Genomic DNA, 21,041 nt, shown 5'->3' on the forward strand with positions numbered 1-21,041 from the left:
GGTCAGGGAGTGTGTGTGTGTGTGTGACACCATGAGATACTGCACCGGGTGACACCAACTGTAGTGATGCCACTGAAACAAAGAAGTTACATCTCTGAATCTGCTGTACCTGAGCAGGGGTGTTGATAATAGGATGACATAGAGGTCTGTCATTCATAGGATCACCATAAATTGAAGTGGGCTTGATGGCAGTTAAAAACAATAATTCGTATTTTGAAAGAGTCTCATAAAACTAAATTACTAATTTTTGTTGGTAGCCATCCAACAAGGCATACAGCAAGAAACTATCTCAGTTCTAAAGAACCATGTGTACTCAAGGGCTCCTTCTCATGACTGTCAGAAGAATGGAGACTATTATGGAAAATCGTTTTTTTGTTTTTGTTTTTGAAGGTTTTTTTTTGTCAGTTTGTCTTACTCTAATTGCTGATCAGCAGGCACATGAGGTTAGGTTTTGACAGTTATTTGTATGTGCTCTAGATGTTTAAGGGACAGCTTCCCTTACTGTCAATTCAGCTCCTTAGAGTTTACTCTTACAGTTGTTTTTATGTTTTTATATCTATTGGTTATGGAACCCCTATTCCAAAGTATAGCTCAGATCACCATTGCTTTCTGAAAACTTGTGATCCCTAATTTCTCTTTGGTGGTTTCAAGATTGGTTTAGCATAGGCAACCCAAACCTCATATATAATCAACACTTGGAATATTGCATTTTTTTCATTACGAAGTTGTTGGTCTGGTGTGTGTGTGTGTGTTGCCTACTGACCATGATGGATAGAGGATTCTAGGAGCGGGAGCTTCATAAAATAACTTTTCCCTACTTTTGTTGATTTTCCAAGCTGGGACGGTAATACAAATAGCTCTTTCCAGCTCCTGTGGCACCTGATATATTGTGATATGATGTCTTTAGTTTATCCATTATGCCCACATAGTGCACATTTTGCAAGGGTGCCCAGCAGCAGCAGGGAGGAGGCAAGGAATACCACCACTGTCAGGAGAGAAAGCTGCTCTGCCATTCCTACACTGTTATGCCAATAGCCATTATATTCATGCTTGTGGCATTATTGCTGTGCCAGCTACTTCACCTACAGTGAAGTTATGGCAGCCAACAGAATCCTGGCCTCAATTGTGTGCTTATGGTCACTCAAGTGGCAAAGGCAGTATTTGTTTTTTCCAGGTCTGGCTCAATGTGGTAACTATATCATCCCCCCTCGTTGCTAATCATGCCATCTCAAGGCATGACATTTCATTTTATAACATAATAATTCTGCAGTTGTCCAGAACCTTTCATTCTTAAAAGCTATTTTAAACAATCATAAGTTGATTACTTCTAATTTATGTGCTCATCTCTAAAAGTAAGTGAGGTCATCTCTTTAATTGGTCCTATTTATTTTGGAAAGAGTGCTATTGGTAGCTTTGGGGTATTAAAATTGTAACATAGTGGTGCACATAAGAGTGAAAAAAAGTAGGACAAGGTGATGTGTTATGTACTTGAAGGAATGTACCCATATCCTGATATGCCTTAAAACATATTATACATTGCTGTTTCAAGATACTTTTCAGCCCAGAGCAGAAATGAGTTAGTGTCCTTCTTAGAGTTGGGCTTTAAAAGTTCCTATGTTTTAGAGTATTCCTAGTATTACCCCAAACAGATTGCTTCATGCTGCTGCATTGAAGGCTCCATTTGACATACAAGCAGGAAAACAATGTATGGGTGGGTAGAGTCTCCACATGAGTGGGTGCTATTGTGAAGCATGCCATTCATACATTACTCTCACCACATGAGCATGGGAATCAGATGCACTCATTGTGAGAATGTTTTGAACATGGGAAGGGGCTTATTCTATTTATATATATATATAGTGTGTTTGTGCATTTATTCTACCACCATGGAAAGCACCACATTCAGCTGGATATAGTGGAAATCCATCAACTTCTTCAGGACCTAAGAGTGCTCATTATACTTTAAAAATACCATATAACAACAGCAAGGTTATTACAACAGAAGACAAATTATAATTAATTAATTGGTTAAATCTGTATATACAGTACTTACATACCAGTTTTTTAAAAAAATTCTGGAGGAAAAATATATGTTCTTCTTTTAGATGATTCAGGAACATACCACATTAGGTGCCGTTTTTGACTAGGATTTCCTTTCTGTGTGTGAGGAACATAAGGTTCCAAATGGATAGGAAAAAATACTTTGGTCTTCTCTTTGTCTTATGGAGGATTGCTTGAGCAGAATCCAGTATGTTGACCTTTTCATGGAAGTGAACATGATCACCTGCTAATTGCTGCAGATCAAACAACTGTTGAAGGGGTTGGTTAAAAAGCTGGCAGCCCTTAAAGTGAAGGGGGAATGCCTCTTTTAAGGTGACACTTATAGCGCCTGGCTTTTTTTGTAAGAACTTGTATTGCAAATAGTTTGTTCATTTAGTATGTTGCTCAAATTAACCAAGAGCTCAATTTTAATTCATCAGAAGGTCTCTAACTAAGTAATGTAGCTGATCAATTAACTAAATGTTGCCAGCGATTTATCTGTTTCCTACTGATCTCTGTGTAGATAAATTGTCTTTAATATAAATTTATATATGTTTAAATATAATAATTAGTTGTAAATTTAAGAATTATTGATGCATTAATTACACACAGAAGAAATAGTTATACATTTTTGGAAAGGTGTGTTTAGTTGCCCCATTTATTCTTCCGATTAAGGCTGCATCTGCACTGCAGAAATAATCCAGCCTGACACCACTTTTACTATGGTTCAGTGTGATGGAATTCTGGGAACTGTAGTTTGTTGTGTCACCAGAGTTCTCTGACAGAGAAGGCTAAATGTCTCACAGAACTACTATGCACAGAATTCCATAGAAATAAGCCATGTCAGTTAAAGTGGTCTCAAGCTGGATTATTTCTGCAGTGCAAATGCAACTTTAGAAATTGAAGGAAGCAGATTTGGCTCAAGCCATACTAACCACAATTCTGGAGAGGTGATCCTGTTTATTTTTACTCAGAAATAAGGCTCACAGTGTTCAGTGAAGCTTCTTTCCTGGTAAATTTGTTTAAGATTTAGGTGTAAATCTAAATGCTGGTCATTGAGTCAATTGCTAAATGTTAAAGGAAATCCTTAAGGAAATCCTTAATGAAATCCTATTAATTCTATAGGTTTACTCTACTTGGGACTAGCAATTCTATTTATGCCATAGTAATATGACCCTATGAAGATGAAGGTCTTTTAAAATAATAATAGGACTAATCCAATACAGAGATTTATGGATGGATGGAGAAATTTATTCTTTTGTTCGTCAAAATTGTTGGATTGTGTAAGATTTATTATACTTTTAAACTTCTAAGGGATAATGATGGCACAGGACAAGACCATCAGTGAATTGGTAGCTTACAGTTAAGACATGCTTGTTTGTGATGTGGATACAATTTTTAGCACTCACAGTAAAAGTAGAAGCATATTATGCCTGACTAAGGCTGAACCTTGCAGTGAAGAAATAACCCAGGTTGACACCACCTTAACTGCCATAGCTCAGTGCTACAGAATTCTAGGAATTGTAGTTTTGTGGGGCACTTAGCTTACTTTGTCAGAGAGCTCTAGTGCCGTGACAAACTACAAATCCTAGAATTGCATACCATTGAACCATGACTGTTAAAGTGGTGCCAAAGTGGATTATTTCTGAAGTGCAGATGCAGCAATTGTTTATCATCCACAAGTAACATATAAATAGGTTTGCTAGATCTCAGTCTTGGCCCTAAGTCTCTAGTTTTCAAGGATCATCTCCAGGCAGGCAGCATATGACAGTGTAAATTGTCCAGGGTGATGGACTCAGCTCTGAGCAAATGAAAAAGTCTGTGTGCAGATCTCCAATTTAGTTAGTAGAACAGTAGCTTGCTACAATTTGCAAGGTTTAATCAATTTTTTTGTTGCAACTTGCAAGAACTCCAAGAGGCCTATGTGTTTTTTCAGTTAGCTTCCTCCTTCCCTCCCAGGTGTTGTGGTGCCAGGTCTAACCTTCCACTCTGTTCTGCATCCACTTTCTGGCTAGAAGCTAGGAGGCTACATTAAATGTTCCTTATCCCATTTTCATAAATAAATAAGAAGAAATAATCCTTTTGTTGTTGTTAACTGCCCTCGAGTTGGTTTCGACTCATGGTGACCCTATGGATGAGATATTTCCAAGACCCTCTGTCCTCCACTGCTCTGCTTAATTCCTGTTACCCCATAAAACCCGTGACCTCCTTAATAGAGTCCACCCACCTAGCATGTGTCCTTCCTTTTTTCCTACTTCCCCCCCCCCACCTTTCCCAGCATTATTGTCTTTTCCAATGAGTTCTTCCTTCTCATGATGCGTCTGCAGTACAACAGCCTCAGCATCCAGGGAAGTTTCCAGCTTGATCTGCTCTAGGACCCCTTTTTTGTCCTTTTGGCTGTCCATGGGATCCTCAGCACTCTTCTCCAACGCCACATCTCAAATGAATGGATTTTCTTCCTATCTTCTTTCTTAACTGTCCGGCTCTCACATCCATACATGGTAATAGGGGATACAATGGCTTGTATAAGTCTAACTTTTGTGCTCAGTTGTGTATCTTTGCATTTTAGAATCTTTTCTAATTCTTTCATAGCCATCCTCCCCATTCTTAATCTTCTTCTGATTTCCAGACGACAGTCCCCATGTCTATCAATTTTTATCCTGGATTCTTTTACTATTTCTGTTTCTTCATTGTTTTGACTTGGAAGCCTCTGGGTCTAGGGAAATCCTGGGCAGGTAGTCCTACATGTAAATGTAAAGCAACCAGTCATGGCCATGTTGCACTTACTCTGCAATTGCATTACTTTAAATAGGTTTCCAGCAACATCCCAACAGAAAACTCATGGGAATGGTTTTAAACAATGCAGTTTCTAAAACATAAAAAAAGATTATGGATTTGTGATCTCTGTATATTTATTTGCTTTCTAGATTTTGAGCTTTTCTAACAACTTGCCATCACATTTAACCAACAACTCTGTGATTGTGAGATTTAGAAAGATGCTTTTTTTTTTGAAGAAAGTTTGTATATTGAGGATTCTAACAGCATGATGGAGCTAGAGCACTGAAACCATTTCTTCCTCACAGGAGTTTGGACTTACAGGATACTTGAGACCATTTGCAGGAAATTTGGCAAAACTTGCCATCCTCATCCCAAGAAACTTAGCATTATTATCACTAACAGAGGGCTAGCCTACTGCTCTCCCCCCTTTCTACACATACGTGGTCGGTGTTGTTGCTTGCCAGCTGAACAAGAAGTTAAATCTAGCAATTAACCTGTATGTGACCTGCCATATTCAACTGATTTCTAGGCAGAGACAGAGTAGTAACTCTAGCCAGCAATGTGAACCCCGCTGTATTTGTAATTATGATTTTGGAGTATAATGGTTGCACTAAATCCTCTCCCTTTCGCCCTGTAGCCGCTGTTGTGACAAGAAAAGCTGTGGCAACAGAAATGAGACTCCTTCAGATCCAGTGATAATTGACAGGTAAGGGCTGTTATCCTTTTTCGTTGAATTTATGTCACATTTATTTATTTATTTGGTGCTGCTCATTATAATGAAACACCTGCCCTGTGTTGCTAATGGGCAAAAGAGTGGTGTGCGTCCGTGGGTGTAATTTTGTTATTTGTATGAAATTAGCAATGCTGTAAGGTTTTTTTTTCTTCTTGTGGAAAGGCCATAGGGACTGTAACAACTGCAAAAGGAGGCTCCATGGGGCATCCTGGTGATAGTCTCTGATTCATGCTCCTAAAGGAGACTTTTTCTTTCCGACTTTCTGTGCTTTGATCTGCATGTGCTGCCAGAGAAGTATCAGGAATATAAAATAATAATAGTTTGTGATTTATGAAATGTGGTTGGATGTTTATAAATATTTAACTTTTTACTTTGAAAAATGTTTGAATCATTATCACTTTTTAGCTACAGTAGTTCCCGTGGATGCAATCCATCTAAATTGTAAGCTTTGTTTTATTTTATTTATGCATTAAGACATCTGCAAACCAAAGATTCTTCTTCCCTCAATGCTTTTCCTAGCTTCCAGCTTGTTTTCTTTGGTTTGAGTGCAATTGTGATTGTATTGTCAGTTGATTAATTCATTTTGCATGCTTTAGTTATTATGGTTTTTAAACAGATCCAAATTAGTAATCTGACCAAATAAATCACTACAGAACAATAATTTCACTGGAGTTCTGTACAGTTTAATTTTACTGAGATTGTTTCATATAGTGTCTACTCAGTAGCTTGCGAACTAGGTAAAGCTGTAGCCAATTAGGGTTTTTTTTTAAAAAACATTTTAATTATTGAAACCCATTTTACAGAAACATACAGTATGCTCAATTGTTACAAAGTTGCATTACTCTGTGAGAGTTAAATGACTATGCAAAGCTGGCATTGTCTATCCTCAGATAAGTGAAGGAGTATTATCTATCTATCTATGCAGAGAGAGAGAGAGAGAGTGAGTGAGTATATGTTGAATTGAATTTTCTCACTTAATTTATTGTCTAAAATAATGTTTGCTAAATTAAGTTCATAGTGTTTTTCTTTGTGAGAATGTACAGAAAGTTGACATGTTGTGCTGGAGTGAAGTTCACTTATGTGTTCACAGGACTGATACAGAACTGAATTTGCCTGTAATTGTAAACACAATTACCAGGCAGTAAGCCTTTTACAGATGAAATCGACTTATTTTTGTACTTATTACACATGGTGTTTTGTTGTTAATGGCAGTTTTGTATCTCTGGTATGATGTTTAAAATAGTAGTTTATGTTGTAGTAGCTTCTAGCAGGTGTGTTTGCAAAATATTAATGAGTTGCCTGAAAATAGGACTTGATGATATCTTCATTAAGGAGTAATGCATACTTTAAAGTAAAATGTTAAATAAATGTAGGAATGTGAAAAGGCAGTAAGAAAATTACCAGGGTATATTTGAAAGTGAATTGTACTGATGGAAGAAGAAAAGTGACATGGTCAGTTGCATTAAATACTACTAAGTTCACGTGCCTCCACTACCATATCATTTTTAGCAGTGAAACCAAGATATGCTTAACATTGATAGAAGTCTCTCTCTCTCTCTCTCTCTCTCTCTCTCTCTCTGTGTGTGTGTGTGTTTTGAAACTTAGATCCAGCAACATAAAGCCTTATCCATTGTTCACATGATGATCACATGATGATGTCTCAGTCTGATAAGGCAAAATAATTTTATCCTTTCGTTGGGACTGCCCCTTTGCTCCTCTTCTGTGGCAGGTGCAGTCAAAGCAGAAAGTCACTAATTAACCATAGTTTCAATTGAACTATGATCAGTGACTGCAAGACAAGCTAGAATATCAGACCAACTTAAAACTAAGCTGGTAATCATGGTTTCCTACTTTCAGTGAAGCAGGCAGCTATAGTGGAGTAATTGTTTCCTGGATTTATTGCTTGTGCCATGAACTATAACCCTTGGGTAGGTAGGAGCCTTACTCACTTCTTGACTTGATGCAAGACTTGGAAGTTCTGATCCCCCTCCTTCTCTTCCTCCTCCTGTACTTTTTAATGAGTAAAATTTACTCATGCGTTGAATTAAATATTGAATATACTTAAATAAAACTGTTCTATTTTGTACAATGCTATTTCCTTATGAAATGTTGAAATATGAATATACATGACTACATATGTGAATGAAAATATGCACACTAAATAAACAAAATATTTTTATTCATGTGCTATATCAAGTGGAAGGCAATGGGGAGTCCCAAGGGTAAAAAGGTTTGAGTACCCCTGGTTTAGTAAGTTCAACACTATTAATTTGAACCAGATTTGAAGCTCCCCAAATAATATTTTAGAAGGAAAAGCTCTTCTGTAGCAACATGAAAGTTTATGGATGATGCTGGCCATACTGTACTTCAGCTGATACAACTAGCATTTCAAAACTTTTCACTGGGACAGATTTCAGAATGAAATTGGTTTGTAAGATGATGTTACAAACACTTTATCTGACTGCATACTTTTAATGTGAACTGGTTAATCTTTCAAAAAATTTTCCCCTTTGGTTTTAAGTTGTGACTTTGATAGAGAAGGTTGATATGACTGCTGTTTGAATAACATTTGATTTTGGCCTGTTCTTGTGGGTTGCAGTGGCATAAGAAATTTGACTCAGCAGTGCTGTAATTAGCCTGGCTGTGTTTTTGAAACAGGATTCGGTTACCTGGATCGCATTAGTGTGGCTTCTATTGTTGCCGCTTAGCATCTGTCCCAGTAGGGTACTTAAAACCTTTTTCCTTGGCCAGGGCTAGTTCAAACGATTTAGGCAAAATAAAGGATCTGCTCTGTGCAGTTAGTAGCTCTGATGATGTTACTAGTGACATTTACTGATGCATCTCCCCCCTTTTGGTTTGGCAAAGCATAAAGCAGTCTATATGAGACCTGTGTCTTAAACAGAGTACTTTACAAATTTGTTTTAACATTAAAAAGCCATCATGAACTGGAACATATGTTGCCTTGCACTCTGCTCTCATTCCTACATGCATTAAATTGTAAGCTTTAATGCCAACTGATGCAAAATCATATTTAGCTTATTCTTTTTTTAAAAAACATGCAGGTGATCCTTCACGGGACATGTTTGCTGACTGGGAAAGGGTTTACAGAGATATTCTCTCATGCCTATCAGACTGTTCAGCCACATCTTTGGTCTGAATTAACTTGAACTTAAAATGGCCATGTTAAATGTTAAATTTAAGCAAACTAGGTCACGTGCATGAATCTATGCATGGGTGATTACCCTTTTTCTATACCTATAGCATATGGTTTGGGGAATATTTAATAAAGAACTATGTTTGTGTGCGCAGTTAGATGACTATATGGACAAATCTAGGTATATACTATTAAAGCCTGCTGAATATAAGTGAATTGTAACAGTTACATGTGAATATTGGCAATACAAGACAAATGTTGTGAATGTTGGTAAATGCTGATAGACACCTTGGTATGATTGTATTGTGTGCAGATGAACTGGATACATATGTTATCTATCTTCACCACTACAGGGCTGTAGAACACTTATAATATGTATATAATATTATATATCATTATTATATATGCATATGCATAGCATTATATAAAATTATTACATATTAGAAATATATACAACATAATTGTACTGGAACCACTTCATCCTAAATGTGGGACAATTTGGACAATTTAACAGATGCACAGGCATCTAGGGAGTGACATTGTTTGTTTAGATGACTACAATTCTCTAAAGAAATATTCAGTGTTCTAGTGATCTGCTTTGTTTCTGAAATGGAGTACAGTGGCCCCTCCACATTCATTAGGGATAGGGCTGAAGGGGCCTTGTGAATGTAGAAAAATCACAAATAGAAAAACATTATTCTTTTTTACTTAAGAGAACACTTCTCTAGGAATCTCAAGTTTCTCCAGTACAACTCTATGGTCAACGTCTGCCAGAAGCTGATCATATATCATGCTGAAGGACCTACAAAGTGTTTTCTCTAGGAACTTCTAGGTCAGAGTTGCTCTGGAGGACTTAGAGATTCCTAGAGAGGACATATTAATCAAAACCACAAATAATTAAATCTGCAAAATTCATCCACACATGTGGAGGGAAAACTGTATATATTTGTTATTCACACAGGAACTTAACATTACAGAACACAAGAACCTGCCTTTTATCAAATATGGTCAGTGGACCATCCACCTTGCTTTTGTCTGGTCTACCTTTGCTTCTGAGTGGGCTGTGAGCAGAGTGTCCTTTGATGGATTCCTTCCTCTGTTAGCCCTCTGTTCATCAACCTTGGCTACAGCATCATTACTCCAAGTAATGCTGGGTCTTGCTGCATTTTAATTCTCCCTTCCCTATAATTCCTAGGATGGCTAAATCAGGGTTGTGGAACATGTGACCCTCTAAGTGTTATTGAATTCCACTTGCTATCTAGCATGGCCAGTGCTGAGGACTGATGGGTTTTATAGTTTAACAGCTTATGGAGGGCCATGGCTCACTTACAATGGACTAGATTCAGGCACCTGGTGTTGTTTACAGAGTATGGTAAAAAAAAAAAAAGGAAAATGGGGATGGGGAAGGTAACAGGGATGGGAGATGGACAGTGGTGAACCCCACCACTGCTGCCATCTTGGGAGTTCTGATGTGGAGTTCTGGGAGCTGTACACCAATGCTAAGTTTCTGAGTACTGCTTACATTGACTAGCAGTGGCTCTCTAGGACTCAAGCAGAAGTCTTTCTTAGCGCTTGGACAATTATTTGTTCAAATATAAATCTCAGAATCTTCCACCTAGTATGGCAGTCCTGGCTGGTGATTCTGAGAGTTGAAATTCAATCAAGTAAATTTTCCAAGGTCTGTTCTTTCCCAGATAAAGCTAGAGGTGGCAAGCATGGAAGATTCAACTTTTTTCATGAAAATCATGTGCTCCACCATGGAGATATGGGTCTTCCCCATGTGTAAGTAATGTGTGTATATTTTGCATGCACATACACACACACATAGTTGGTTCACCCACATTAGTGAGTTCAAATGGGTTCACACATCCATTAGAAATGGAGTATATGTATCATCTTCAGTTTAATGTATGCATTGAAATATAAGCTGAGAAATAAAAATATGATGGGACAACTGATGTATTTGAAATAATTGCTTAAAGGTTATGGCTGCTACTGAGGTACAAATTAATAATATTGCTAATATAGGAGGATATTTCTCCATTTCCACCCCAAATCATCCTTTGTGTATTTTCTCCAGGTCAAGTCATTTTTACTCTGTATGACACATGTATGTGATGTGTCATAAAATGTCATAAAATCTATTTTAACATAATTATTTAAAAGAAACAGACCTTTAAGAAAGCAAATAGTACATCTCCAAAGGGACCTGTGATTTCATTTCATGAAGATGAGGAAGGAAGAAATCTTTAGATGAAATGAAAGCTATGCAAAGTAATTCAGTGTGCAACAATTTCTGTTACAAGGGCACTGTGTACACTCAGCCTAGTTGTAGCAAGAAAATAATAGAAAAATTGAACCAACTCCTATTATTGCGTCTTACATAGATTTAACATTCAAACGGTAACTCATATTTGAATTTAAAAGGTTTGCAATAAAATTCCTGGGCAGGAATTGAATAAATTGTACTTTTATTGCCATGCTGGATATTCCCATGTCCTAACCTTTTTTCCCATATAGTTATTCTAGTTCAATAAATAAAACCTCATTAGACTATTCCAATTTCAATGAGTTTATTAAATTTTACAGGAGTAATTAGCATAAGCTGTGCTAATTTTTCTGGAAGACTAATGAGAGAGCTTCCTAATTAGGTTTTCTTTGTAAGAATCTGAAAAGATGATAATGAAAAAAGTCACATAGGGTGCAATGCAACAGGAAGGAAGAGTTTTATTATTCCTGATTTGTGAAAGATGATTCTGTTTTTTGGCATTGCTAAAAATCTAAACACAAACCCACACTCATGCAACCCCCACCACCACTACCACAACTGACCACATTTTAAATAGATATTTACTTGAGATGTCTCTGCTTGACATTTAGTTTCTTTTCTCTGTTTTCTTCTATGAATCAAGTGTGCATTAATTCTTTTGGCTGAGATAAACATGGAAAGTAATGTGCATTTTCAATACACGCGGCAGAGTCTGTTCAGTATAAACAATTGTGCCTAACACGATGGGTTCCTCTAGTTCAGTGGTCCCAAAACTGTCCTCCTTAAGGGATTTTGGACTTTAGCTTCCAGAATCCCTGACTATTGGCTAACATTGCTGAGGCTTCTGGGAGCAGAAGTCCAAAATCTCTTAAAGGGCAGAGTTTGGGACCACTGCTCTAATTACTGTTTTAGTTTGTATCTTTTCCAGCACTGAAAAAAAAAAGATGTATGATAATTTCAGGGCCATACCAGGAAGGGGAATCTTAAACCCTGTTTATATTTTTGGATGACAGTTCTGACAATCCTTTAGCATTGACCATGCTGGCTCAGGCACCAGGAAGCTCATGTCCCAAACATATGAAGATCCAAAGGTTCCCCATCCCAGCCCTAAACCCTTAGGCGGGATATAAACCGCCATTTAGTACGTATTCTATACGTACTAGGGTTAGGAAGGGGTGGTGCTTCCACACACCCCTAACCCTAGTACGTATAGAATACGTACAACATGGCGGCGCCCCTTCCACATGGGGGCCACCATGTTTACGTACTGGACGCATAGCGTCCAGACGTGTTGTGGCGCCTATGACATCGCGAATGCGCCAGCGGCGCCTCGTGACATCATAAAGGCACCGCAAAAAGAAGCTCCAAAATGGAGCTTCTTTTTTGCTCTGCGCGAGAGCCGCGCGGTTTGGCTGCTGCGGCTCCCTCGCGGAGCAAATGGTGCCGGCGGGAGACCGCTGCAAAGCGGCGGTCTATATCCCGCCTTTGTTCAGCTTCTAAAGATGGAGAGAGATTGTTTCCTCACTCTGCCCCAATACTTGAAAGTCATATGACAGGTGTAGGCTTGTTCACAGTGTTCCCACTCATTCCATGATCATTTCTGACAAATAGATTTTGCAGGCTCCTGAGATGCTTAAAAAAACCCCTGCAATATCCCTTTGAACAGAGATGGCTGTGGAACAGAAGAAATGTCAGTGGGAACCAATGCCACTACTGTGTCTTTAGCTCTCTTAAAAATGATTGTCTGCTTCCAGCCACAATTGATATTTTCCCTATTTGTGTTTAAGACTAGTGAAAGTATTTTCCTAAACCAATAAAATAAATTATTCCAGCGCCTAGGTGCTGGATATAACTGAGCTGTGATGTACACAGATATTAAGAAGCTCCATGCACTGAAACTTATTTAGGGGGGTATGTTAACTTTAGTGAGTCTGGATACAGACATTGTGATTTAGCCACTGTCCAGAAAGTTTATTGTTCTTACCTGGGTGGTTTTTCTTTTTGTTTTGCCACACAGGGTTATTGTTAAGATTTTTTTAAAAAAAAGTATCTGTAACTACAGTAATTCATTTTAAAATGCATTTATGATCAAGCAACATCCTCACTCCCATCTTAAGCCAGATAATTTCAGATATTGTTTCCATGCCCCCAGTGTACTCTAGATTCCAGTGGAAAACATCTGTTGCATAAGTCATCATACTATGTGCTGTGATGGTTTCCCATATTGTTCTATGGGAGAGTAGCCAGTGAGCTATTTCTTTGTGGGAAAATTGTTGGTCTACAACTATCACTAAAACCCTGAATTCTTTAGTAAAGCATTACAGTTTTTCCTATTGTGCTGCTCATACTTGTTAAGAATGATTTGTACATTAGGACCAATTCACATAAATGGCACACAATAATAATAGCAAAATCTTCTTCCATTATGCTTTCTAGATGTAATAGTTCCAGCCCAGTTGTGTGCATACATTGCTTGAATTGAAATAATTTCTTTTGGCACACCACAGCTATCCCAAATATTAGGTGGCTGCAAATAATGGCATGACTTAAGGGAATCTGCTGCTTTCCTTTGCCAAGACTTTTCTGAAGTTGTCACATGCTGGAATGGTTGTATGATCCAATCTTCTGTTCATACACTTGCACATGAATCAGAGACCTGAATTTATGCCACAAGCAGGTATAAACATGACAGAAGGCCTTTTCCAGTGGTGATATCACATCTTTGGTGCCTACATTATGGTCTTTTGGTTGCCAGGTTAAGAATTTCTTATTCTCACAGCCATATTAAGAAGTGCTTTTAGATGTTAGTACTCTTCTTTTTTGCTGTTGGTTTTAATTTGGTGTTATATGCTATAGAGTTTTCACTCTTCCCTTCTGGTTTTATCTTGATTTTAATATGTGCTGTCTCTAATACTATAATTGTTTGTGAGATCAATAGATAGTGTCATCAAACACTTCTGGTTACTTAGCTGTGAAGTGAAATACACACACAGTTGGGCAGCCTACAGCATGTGTGGGGAATGTCTGACCCTCCAGATGTTATAAAACAGCAACTTCCATCACTTTACAAGAACGAGTAATTGTGAGAAAAGATGGAAGTAAAAGTTCAACACACTGGACTGTAGGTATAACAGGTCTTTTCCCCTACTGTAGTGAAATGAAGGGCATGGTGTGGGTGAGTTAAGCACTTTTGTGTGTCATTAACTTCAGTGGGAAAGTTAAATATGTGCTTCAGTCTTTCCCATTGGGATAAATGGCATTCAGAATAGCTTAACTTTGTGCCTTACATAATTCTGTTAGCTATGAGGTGTATTTGGAAAAGACAAGGATGCTTTACTACATGCTAGCTGTAAGCTGAATTGTAGCAGGATGCACTTCATTGAAGAATCTCAATAGCTCTGTTCACCCATTTTAATCCTGTTGTTCCATCCAGAACTGCTTTAATTGGGTGAAGCATCAACCTGCTGAACATGTCCTTGCTCAGTGGTCTGATGCATCACACCAGTCACTCACAAACAAGACTTGCTTATGATATGACGAAAGCTCTGTAATGTTCAATAAAATGTCTCTGTGTGTGCACTGTGTGCCTTCAAGTCATTTCCAACTTATGGTGACCCTAAGGTGAACCTGTCACAGGGCTTTCTTGGCACATTTCTTCAGAGGGGGGTTGCTATTGCCATCTTCTGAGGCTACTATAGCTTAAAATGCAATCTGTATATGATTCCCCATATGTTCATGTAAACTCTAGCAGCGTGTTCACAGAAGTAGATTCCACAGACTTTAATGGAGTTGTATTGTAGCTGAAATCTAGGGTAGGTTGAAATTTTGCAGACACTATAGGACATTTCTACAATTAATGACTTTCCAAACCAAACATATCCCTGAAACTGCATATTTTTCTAAATCCAGTTTAAGGAAGACATGCTTGAATTAATGGTTTGAGTTCAACTCCTGCCAGGTGCTTTACATAGATATATTGAGTCCTGCTGGGTCTGATGTTGCATTGTTTTGTCTTTTTTTTTTTTTTGGCTTAGATGGTTGCATATTTTTGAAATGTGCACTAAACAGTAAAAAAAATAACATGCTATTTACTATTGCTGTCTCAAGTTTATTTCTACTAATTCTATTACGGATCCCTTTCAGTCTGGCTTCCATCCTTTGCACTATACAGAGATGGCTCTCAGTAAGATTGCAGATGATCTCCTTCTGGGCAAGTCAAAAGGCCTATACCCTGTTCTTGTTCATCTTCACCTTTCTGCTACTTTTGACACTGTTGATCATAGCCTTTTGTGGATCTGTTCCAGGACCTAGGAATTACTGATAAACCTTAACTGGTTTAGATCATACCTCTTGAATAGGTGCTTTGCTGTGGTTGCTGGTGGCCAGGTCTCTATTCCTGTTTCGTTATCATTCGGAATCCTGCAGGGCTCCGTTTTGGGTCTGTTATTATTTTCCCTCTACACTTTGTCTTTGGATTACCTTATTAGTTCCTTCTATTTTCAATACCATCTATACACTGATGACACCCAGGTGTACTTTTCTACTCTGGAACTCTCCTCAAACATTGAACAACAAGTTGCATCATGTCTGCTGGCTGTTTCTGCATGGATGTTTCAACGTCATTTGAAACTCAACATAGCCAAAACTGAACTACTTATTTTCCCACAAAAACCAACTTCGCAGTATTCATTTTCAATTTCAGTCAATGACATTCATATCAATCCTGTGAAGGAAGCACCTAGCCTTGGCTTTGTTTTTGACTCTTTGTTGTTTGTTTCTCAGATCCAGGCTACAGCCAAGTCATACTGATTTTTTCTTTATAATCTAGCTAAAATTAGACCTTTTCTTTCAGAATCTACCTCTAAGACTTTGGTTCATGCCCTGGTTAGTTCTCGCCTTGACTATTGCAAGCTTCTGTTGATGGGGCTCCCTCTGTTCCACCTTGGTCCCTTAATTTCTGTTCAACATTCTGCTGCCAGAATTATTTTTTTGGCTCACTGGTATGACCATATCACCCCTTGGTTGTCATCTCTTCATTGGCTCCCTGTTCCTTTTAGGATTCATTATAAGCTCCTTCTTTTAACCTTTAAAGCCCTGCGTGGGTTGGGCCCCTTATCTGTCAGCTCTTGTTTCCTCCTGCCATTCTGCTCATGCTTTATGTTCCAGGGATTCAGGGCTTCTGGACCAGCCAAGGGTTTCCTCTTCCCCAGCTCAGATTTGCCCCTTCTCTCTTGCCGCTCCTCACTCCTGGAATCTTCTTCCCAAACATTTGTGGAGTATCGCTTCCTTAGTTAAGTTGAAGTCTGAACTAAAGATGACTTTGTTTAGGGAAGCTTTTCAGTTTACAGCTTGATTTTTACTGTTAGGTAAGTATGTATTTGTGTGTATTGTTTTTTATAGCCTACTATTTTAGAGTAATTTTAATGTCATTGTTTTATAATTTTGTTGCTTTCTGATTTTAGATTGTACACCATAAGGCAGGTTTTGATGACTGTGTAAAGCGCTGTGTAAAATGTATGGTGCTACATAAACTTTAACAACAACAATGACAACGAAAACAACAACAACAACATGTTTCTGTGCTGCCCTTTCTTTAATGCCTTCAGGAAAGGACACTATTTCCTTATTTTCTAGTCACAAAACAACCCTGAAAGGTAGTCTTGTTTGAAAAATCCTTGGTGACTGTTTCATGTAATCTAGTGAGGTTTGTAGGTGACTGAGGCTTTGAGTTTATAAATCCAGTACAGCTCTCTCTCTCTCTCTCTCTCAAACACACACGCAGAGAGAGACATACAGACACATCTCTCTTGTCTCTCAAACATGCACACACAAGCATACAGATACATCTTTCAGACTTTCTTCCTCTTCCTCTTCAAACTTCACATTATCCATAAATGACCAAGCAAGTTAGAGTCCTGAAATACTGTGGAAGAAAGTAGACAAGAGGCCATTTCCCCCCTCCTTAATCATGTTGAAAGAAAGGTGAGTTTGGAGAGGGAAGCTGCAGAGTGGCAAGTAGAAAGCTCTATGGCCTTCAGTCATGCACTCTTTCTGATAAAATGGAACCCTTGCTCCCCCTTTTTTCATTAATCAAACAGAACCTGGAAGTAATGTACTACAAGTAACAACATGGACCATCATTCCTTATATTTGAGGGGATGGGAACACAACAAAATAATGTAATGACTTTTCATTTTGTGTGTGTATATGTGTATGTGTGTAAAAATACACAATTAACATTTACTCATTACTTATGAAACATTGAGTTTGGGAATTTGGGCACATTTTGCATCATTATCCACATTTAATTTTATGTTTGTAAAATAATGATGATGATGCTGTAACTAAAAAGCAATATGTTACTAACATAGTACTGCAAACCTGTCACGTCTTAAAAAGAAAATGAGTAACAGCTGATATACTGTTTTTCACAAGAATGTCCCAAGCTCTGGAAGAAACCACACATAATATACCTAAGACCTAAACTCCCCAGTTACTATCAGATATAATTTGGCCTTTGGGTTTGTAATGTGTAATTTCTGCCTCCTTCTCATTCTGCTCTTTCTGGAAAGTGCATTGAAGATGAGAGTTGGTGAACATTGTCCTTTTTTGGGGGGGGTGAGCAAATTTGGTTGAGCATATGTACTATATTCTACCATATTTTTCAATGTAAGAAGCCCCTTGAAATGTGTGGCTGAAAGGTGGGGCCCGATTCCGGCAGGGTAGCTTATAAAGCACAGAGTACTCCCCACCCAACCTTGCAGGGGTTAGTACCTTAAAGGACTGGGCTTTTCTTTTGTTTCTCTTCACAAAACTTCAAATGTCCTATTCATAGCTATTGATTTCTTAATGCTAGCTGCTACTTCAAAGTGAGCAAAGGGGCAAAGAGGACAGAGGCGGCCCATAGGATTACCTGGGTCAACAGAACTAAGAATCTTTTATTCCATTTCATGTATTATTAAAAAGAGAAGGTTTTGGGGTGTGTAGAAAGAGATTTCCCCCCTCTCTCCCCCACTTTTTATTTGATGGAGTGCAAGAGGGGGAGCAAAATGGAGAAAATCCAGAAATATCTCACCTTTGAAATTATTTCTATAGAGTAATCTGTTTTCACAAATCCTTTGCATAGTTTTTTTTAAAATGTAACTGGAATGGAAATACTGCATGTTGTTGGAGGTGATGATAATTCTGAATTTACTATTTCTGAGCCTGTGTGTCTGAATTTTGGGGAATTTCTTTTGCTGGAGGAGGATGGGACTGACTGATGAATAAGGGAATATTTAGCTGCAATAAGATGGCCTTGTCAGCTGCAGTTGTACAGCTATATTCTCAAATACAGCACCTCAGCTATTCTTTTAGAGACCCAGAGCCTCTTCACACATCATGACTGAGGAAAGATAAAATATCATGGGTGAAGTATCAACATATATCTGTTTTACAATAAGTATACATATGCTTTGTTATGACACATAGTCAGTTCCAGTTGGAGCTCCCTGTCTTGTGTACTTGTGGATGGCCTTAGCTTATATTGATGCTTTAGACTTCATGGTGTGTACCACTGTGTGCACTCACATAGTGTACTGTTTTATGGGTAGCATGTGAACAAATCCTCATAAGGCTTCAAATCTTATTGCGTTTTTTTTGTTGTTGTTTAAAAAATGAGATTCATCAGTCTCTCCAGCATTGTCTTGTACCAGACACTGAGTCTGCAATGGCTGTGTGTCTTTTTCTGTTATTCCATGGGTTGCTTCATGCCCATTCATCAAAGCACCACTTAGCAACATATCTGCAAGTTTCCTCTCTCTTTTTCTGTGACAGTTTTACATCTTCACAAGCCTATATTCTCAGTTGTGTTCAGCACCCTGGAGAGCTCTTTTAAAATTTGGCCAAAGACATGGGGTGGATTCACTGCGTGACTGACATGGAAGCTACCAGTCATCTTGGTTTGCTATCTATGTGCTAATGTTACATGGACAACTTCAAGGCCCTTACTCTCCCTTCTTTGAAACAGTGGTTTAAGGGGGTTTTAGACTAGGTTTTTATTATACCTATGCCCTGTTTCATTCCCTGAATGTTAGGGAGGCTTTACATGACATTATTCCCTTGTAACCAGGGTTTAGAACATTAGATTTGAAAATTAAATGGGTAATAGTAGAAATTTGGGAAATTTATTCAGTAGTATAAACACTAATAATTGAAATGGTTTAATTTAGCAAGTTGTTGCTAATTAACTTAGCAATTAAACCATGAGCATTGGACATGGAATTTACACGATATGGTGTTTTTCGCTGTTGACCTTAAGAAGCACATTTTGTTAATGGCTCCTTCATAAAGTCTCTTTTTGTCTGTTTAAAGTTGCCTTACTCCAACCCGGATTTCCCCTCCCCACAGAAACTACTAAGTCCATAATAGGACTGTTGACCAAGAAGCGTAAGAGGCCATGTGTGGGAAATGACAGGTTGGGTAATGCTTCCTCAAAGCGTGGGATACCATCTTGCAATCTTTTCAATTCATTTGCCTGTTCATTTGCATCTCTCTTTGCTTTCCACCCCACCAATACATGCACTTTATTCACACTGGTTTTAATCCAGAATAGTGCTGATTGGGTTGTCTTAGATCAATCCAAATGTTCACATGTCTTTTCCCCTCATTGATCCCTCCAGTAGCTACCAGAGCTTTGGTCCTGAGGCCCTGTGCTTTAACCTTCCCTAGTATTTGGCAATTCAGCTACCATGTTATTTACCATCTAGAAACTTAAGATCTTCAGACAAAGGATTATTGACAGTTACCCAATGCATATGGCTCTGACAAGGCTGTGAGGCTCTGATGATCTGACTCCATGTTTGTGGAACAGTCTGCCTTTGCACCTTCAGCTGGAGAGGGATCTTACCCGCTTCCGCAAATGGTTGAAGACTTTCCATTTCGATTAGCTGGGTTACTGAATTGCTGAATGTGCCTAAGGTTGCCAAGATGGGTAGTGACTGATAAGTAGTAGTTTTAGTACATTGGCATGTTATTTTTGCATTCTAGCATTTTAGCATTTTTATTACCTGTGTTTTATCATCTCTTTTTGATTATATATATTTGATGTTCTGCCCTTTGATGGAAAGGGAATTACAAATACATGTTGTTGTTATCATTACTACTCTTCAAACACATTGTTTGTTAAAGGTTAATAAACAGTGTTTTATTACAATAAGAGGTCATTAATCCACCACAAGCACAGCAATAAGTGGATAGCTATGAAGATTGGTCAATTAATTCTTAATCTGAAATTTTTGAGAATCTTTGAGCAGATGTAGAATATTGTTTTTGCCCTACTGAATCACTGCATTGTTTCTGCCACTCCCAATCATGAACCGTGATCTACATATCTGCATGCAGGGTAAAGTCAAGGCTCTGAAATACAAACTGTAGCATCAGCAGTTTTAATGATTAGGTGTTTAACAAGTAAAGGTCTCTAACAAGAAAAAGGAGATAGGAATTAAATCAGAGCCATGAACACAAGTGTTCAATAACTAATATACAAGGATAAAGATTGTTAGAATTATGGTCTTGGTTAGTTGTGGTTAAATTAGTTTAGCAGCAGCAATACAGCAACAAGCATGTACTCCACATGAATTTGGTAAAAACAACTAGATCTGAGCTTCTGGCAAATAAACAAGATACATCGGTACGTAAAAAGAAACTTACTTTATTCCTAAATCTAGATTCTACAAAATCACTACTCTATAAAGAAAACTATACTTGGTAGAAGAGACCCTAGAGCAGGCTCTCATGTATGTGAGTAATAAGAAAAACATCTTTACTAGCACAACCTGGTTTCTGCTTCCATGCTTGGTGAGAGCAGAAAGAGGAAGACAGGCAGAGAACAAAAAACAATAAAGTTTATTGACCCCCAGAAAAGGGAGGGGTATGAGAAGTGACCTCTTTACAAGCAACACTGACTAAATGACCATAGAGATCAGTCCCTGCTTAGAAGACACCCCCCCTTCTCAAGGAAAGAAACACAGATCTACAAAACAAGTATTGATGCCAATACTCCAACAAAAAGAACTACTGTGGTAATC

The 21,041-nt window shown here is 38.1% G+C and overlaps 1 protein-coding gene across 4 annotated transcripts in view; it reads left to right on the forward strand.

The window, feature by feature from the left end:
* The window catches only part of EBF1 (EBF transcription factor 1), a 496,283-nt gene that overhangs the window by 27,012 nt on the left and 448,230 nt on the right, over positions 1-21,041 (forward strand). For all 4 annotated transcript variants that reach the window (XM_042449790.1, XM_042449793.1, XM_042449791.1 and 1 more), the window contains exon 6: positions 5,456-5,524. In XM_042449790.1, the coding sequence (XP_042305724.1) occupies positions 5,456-5,524 (69 nt within the window). The remainder of the gene's footprint in view (positions 1-5,455; positions 5,525-21,041) is intronic.

The sequence above is a fragment of the Sceloporus undulatus genome, chromosome 2 (assembly GCF_019175285.1).
Source record: "Sceloporus undulatus isolate JIND9_A2432 ecotype Alabama chromosome 2, SceUnd_v1.1, whole genome shotgun sequence".
NCBI classification, from domain to species: domain Eukaryota; kingdom Metazoa; phylum Chordata; class Lepidosauria; order Squamata; family Phrynosomatidae; genus Sceloporus; species Sceloporus undulatus.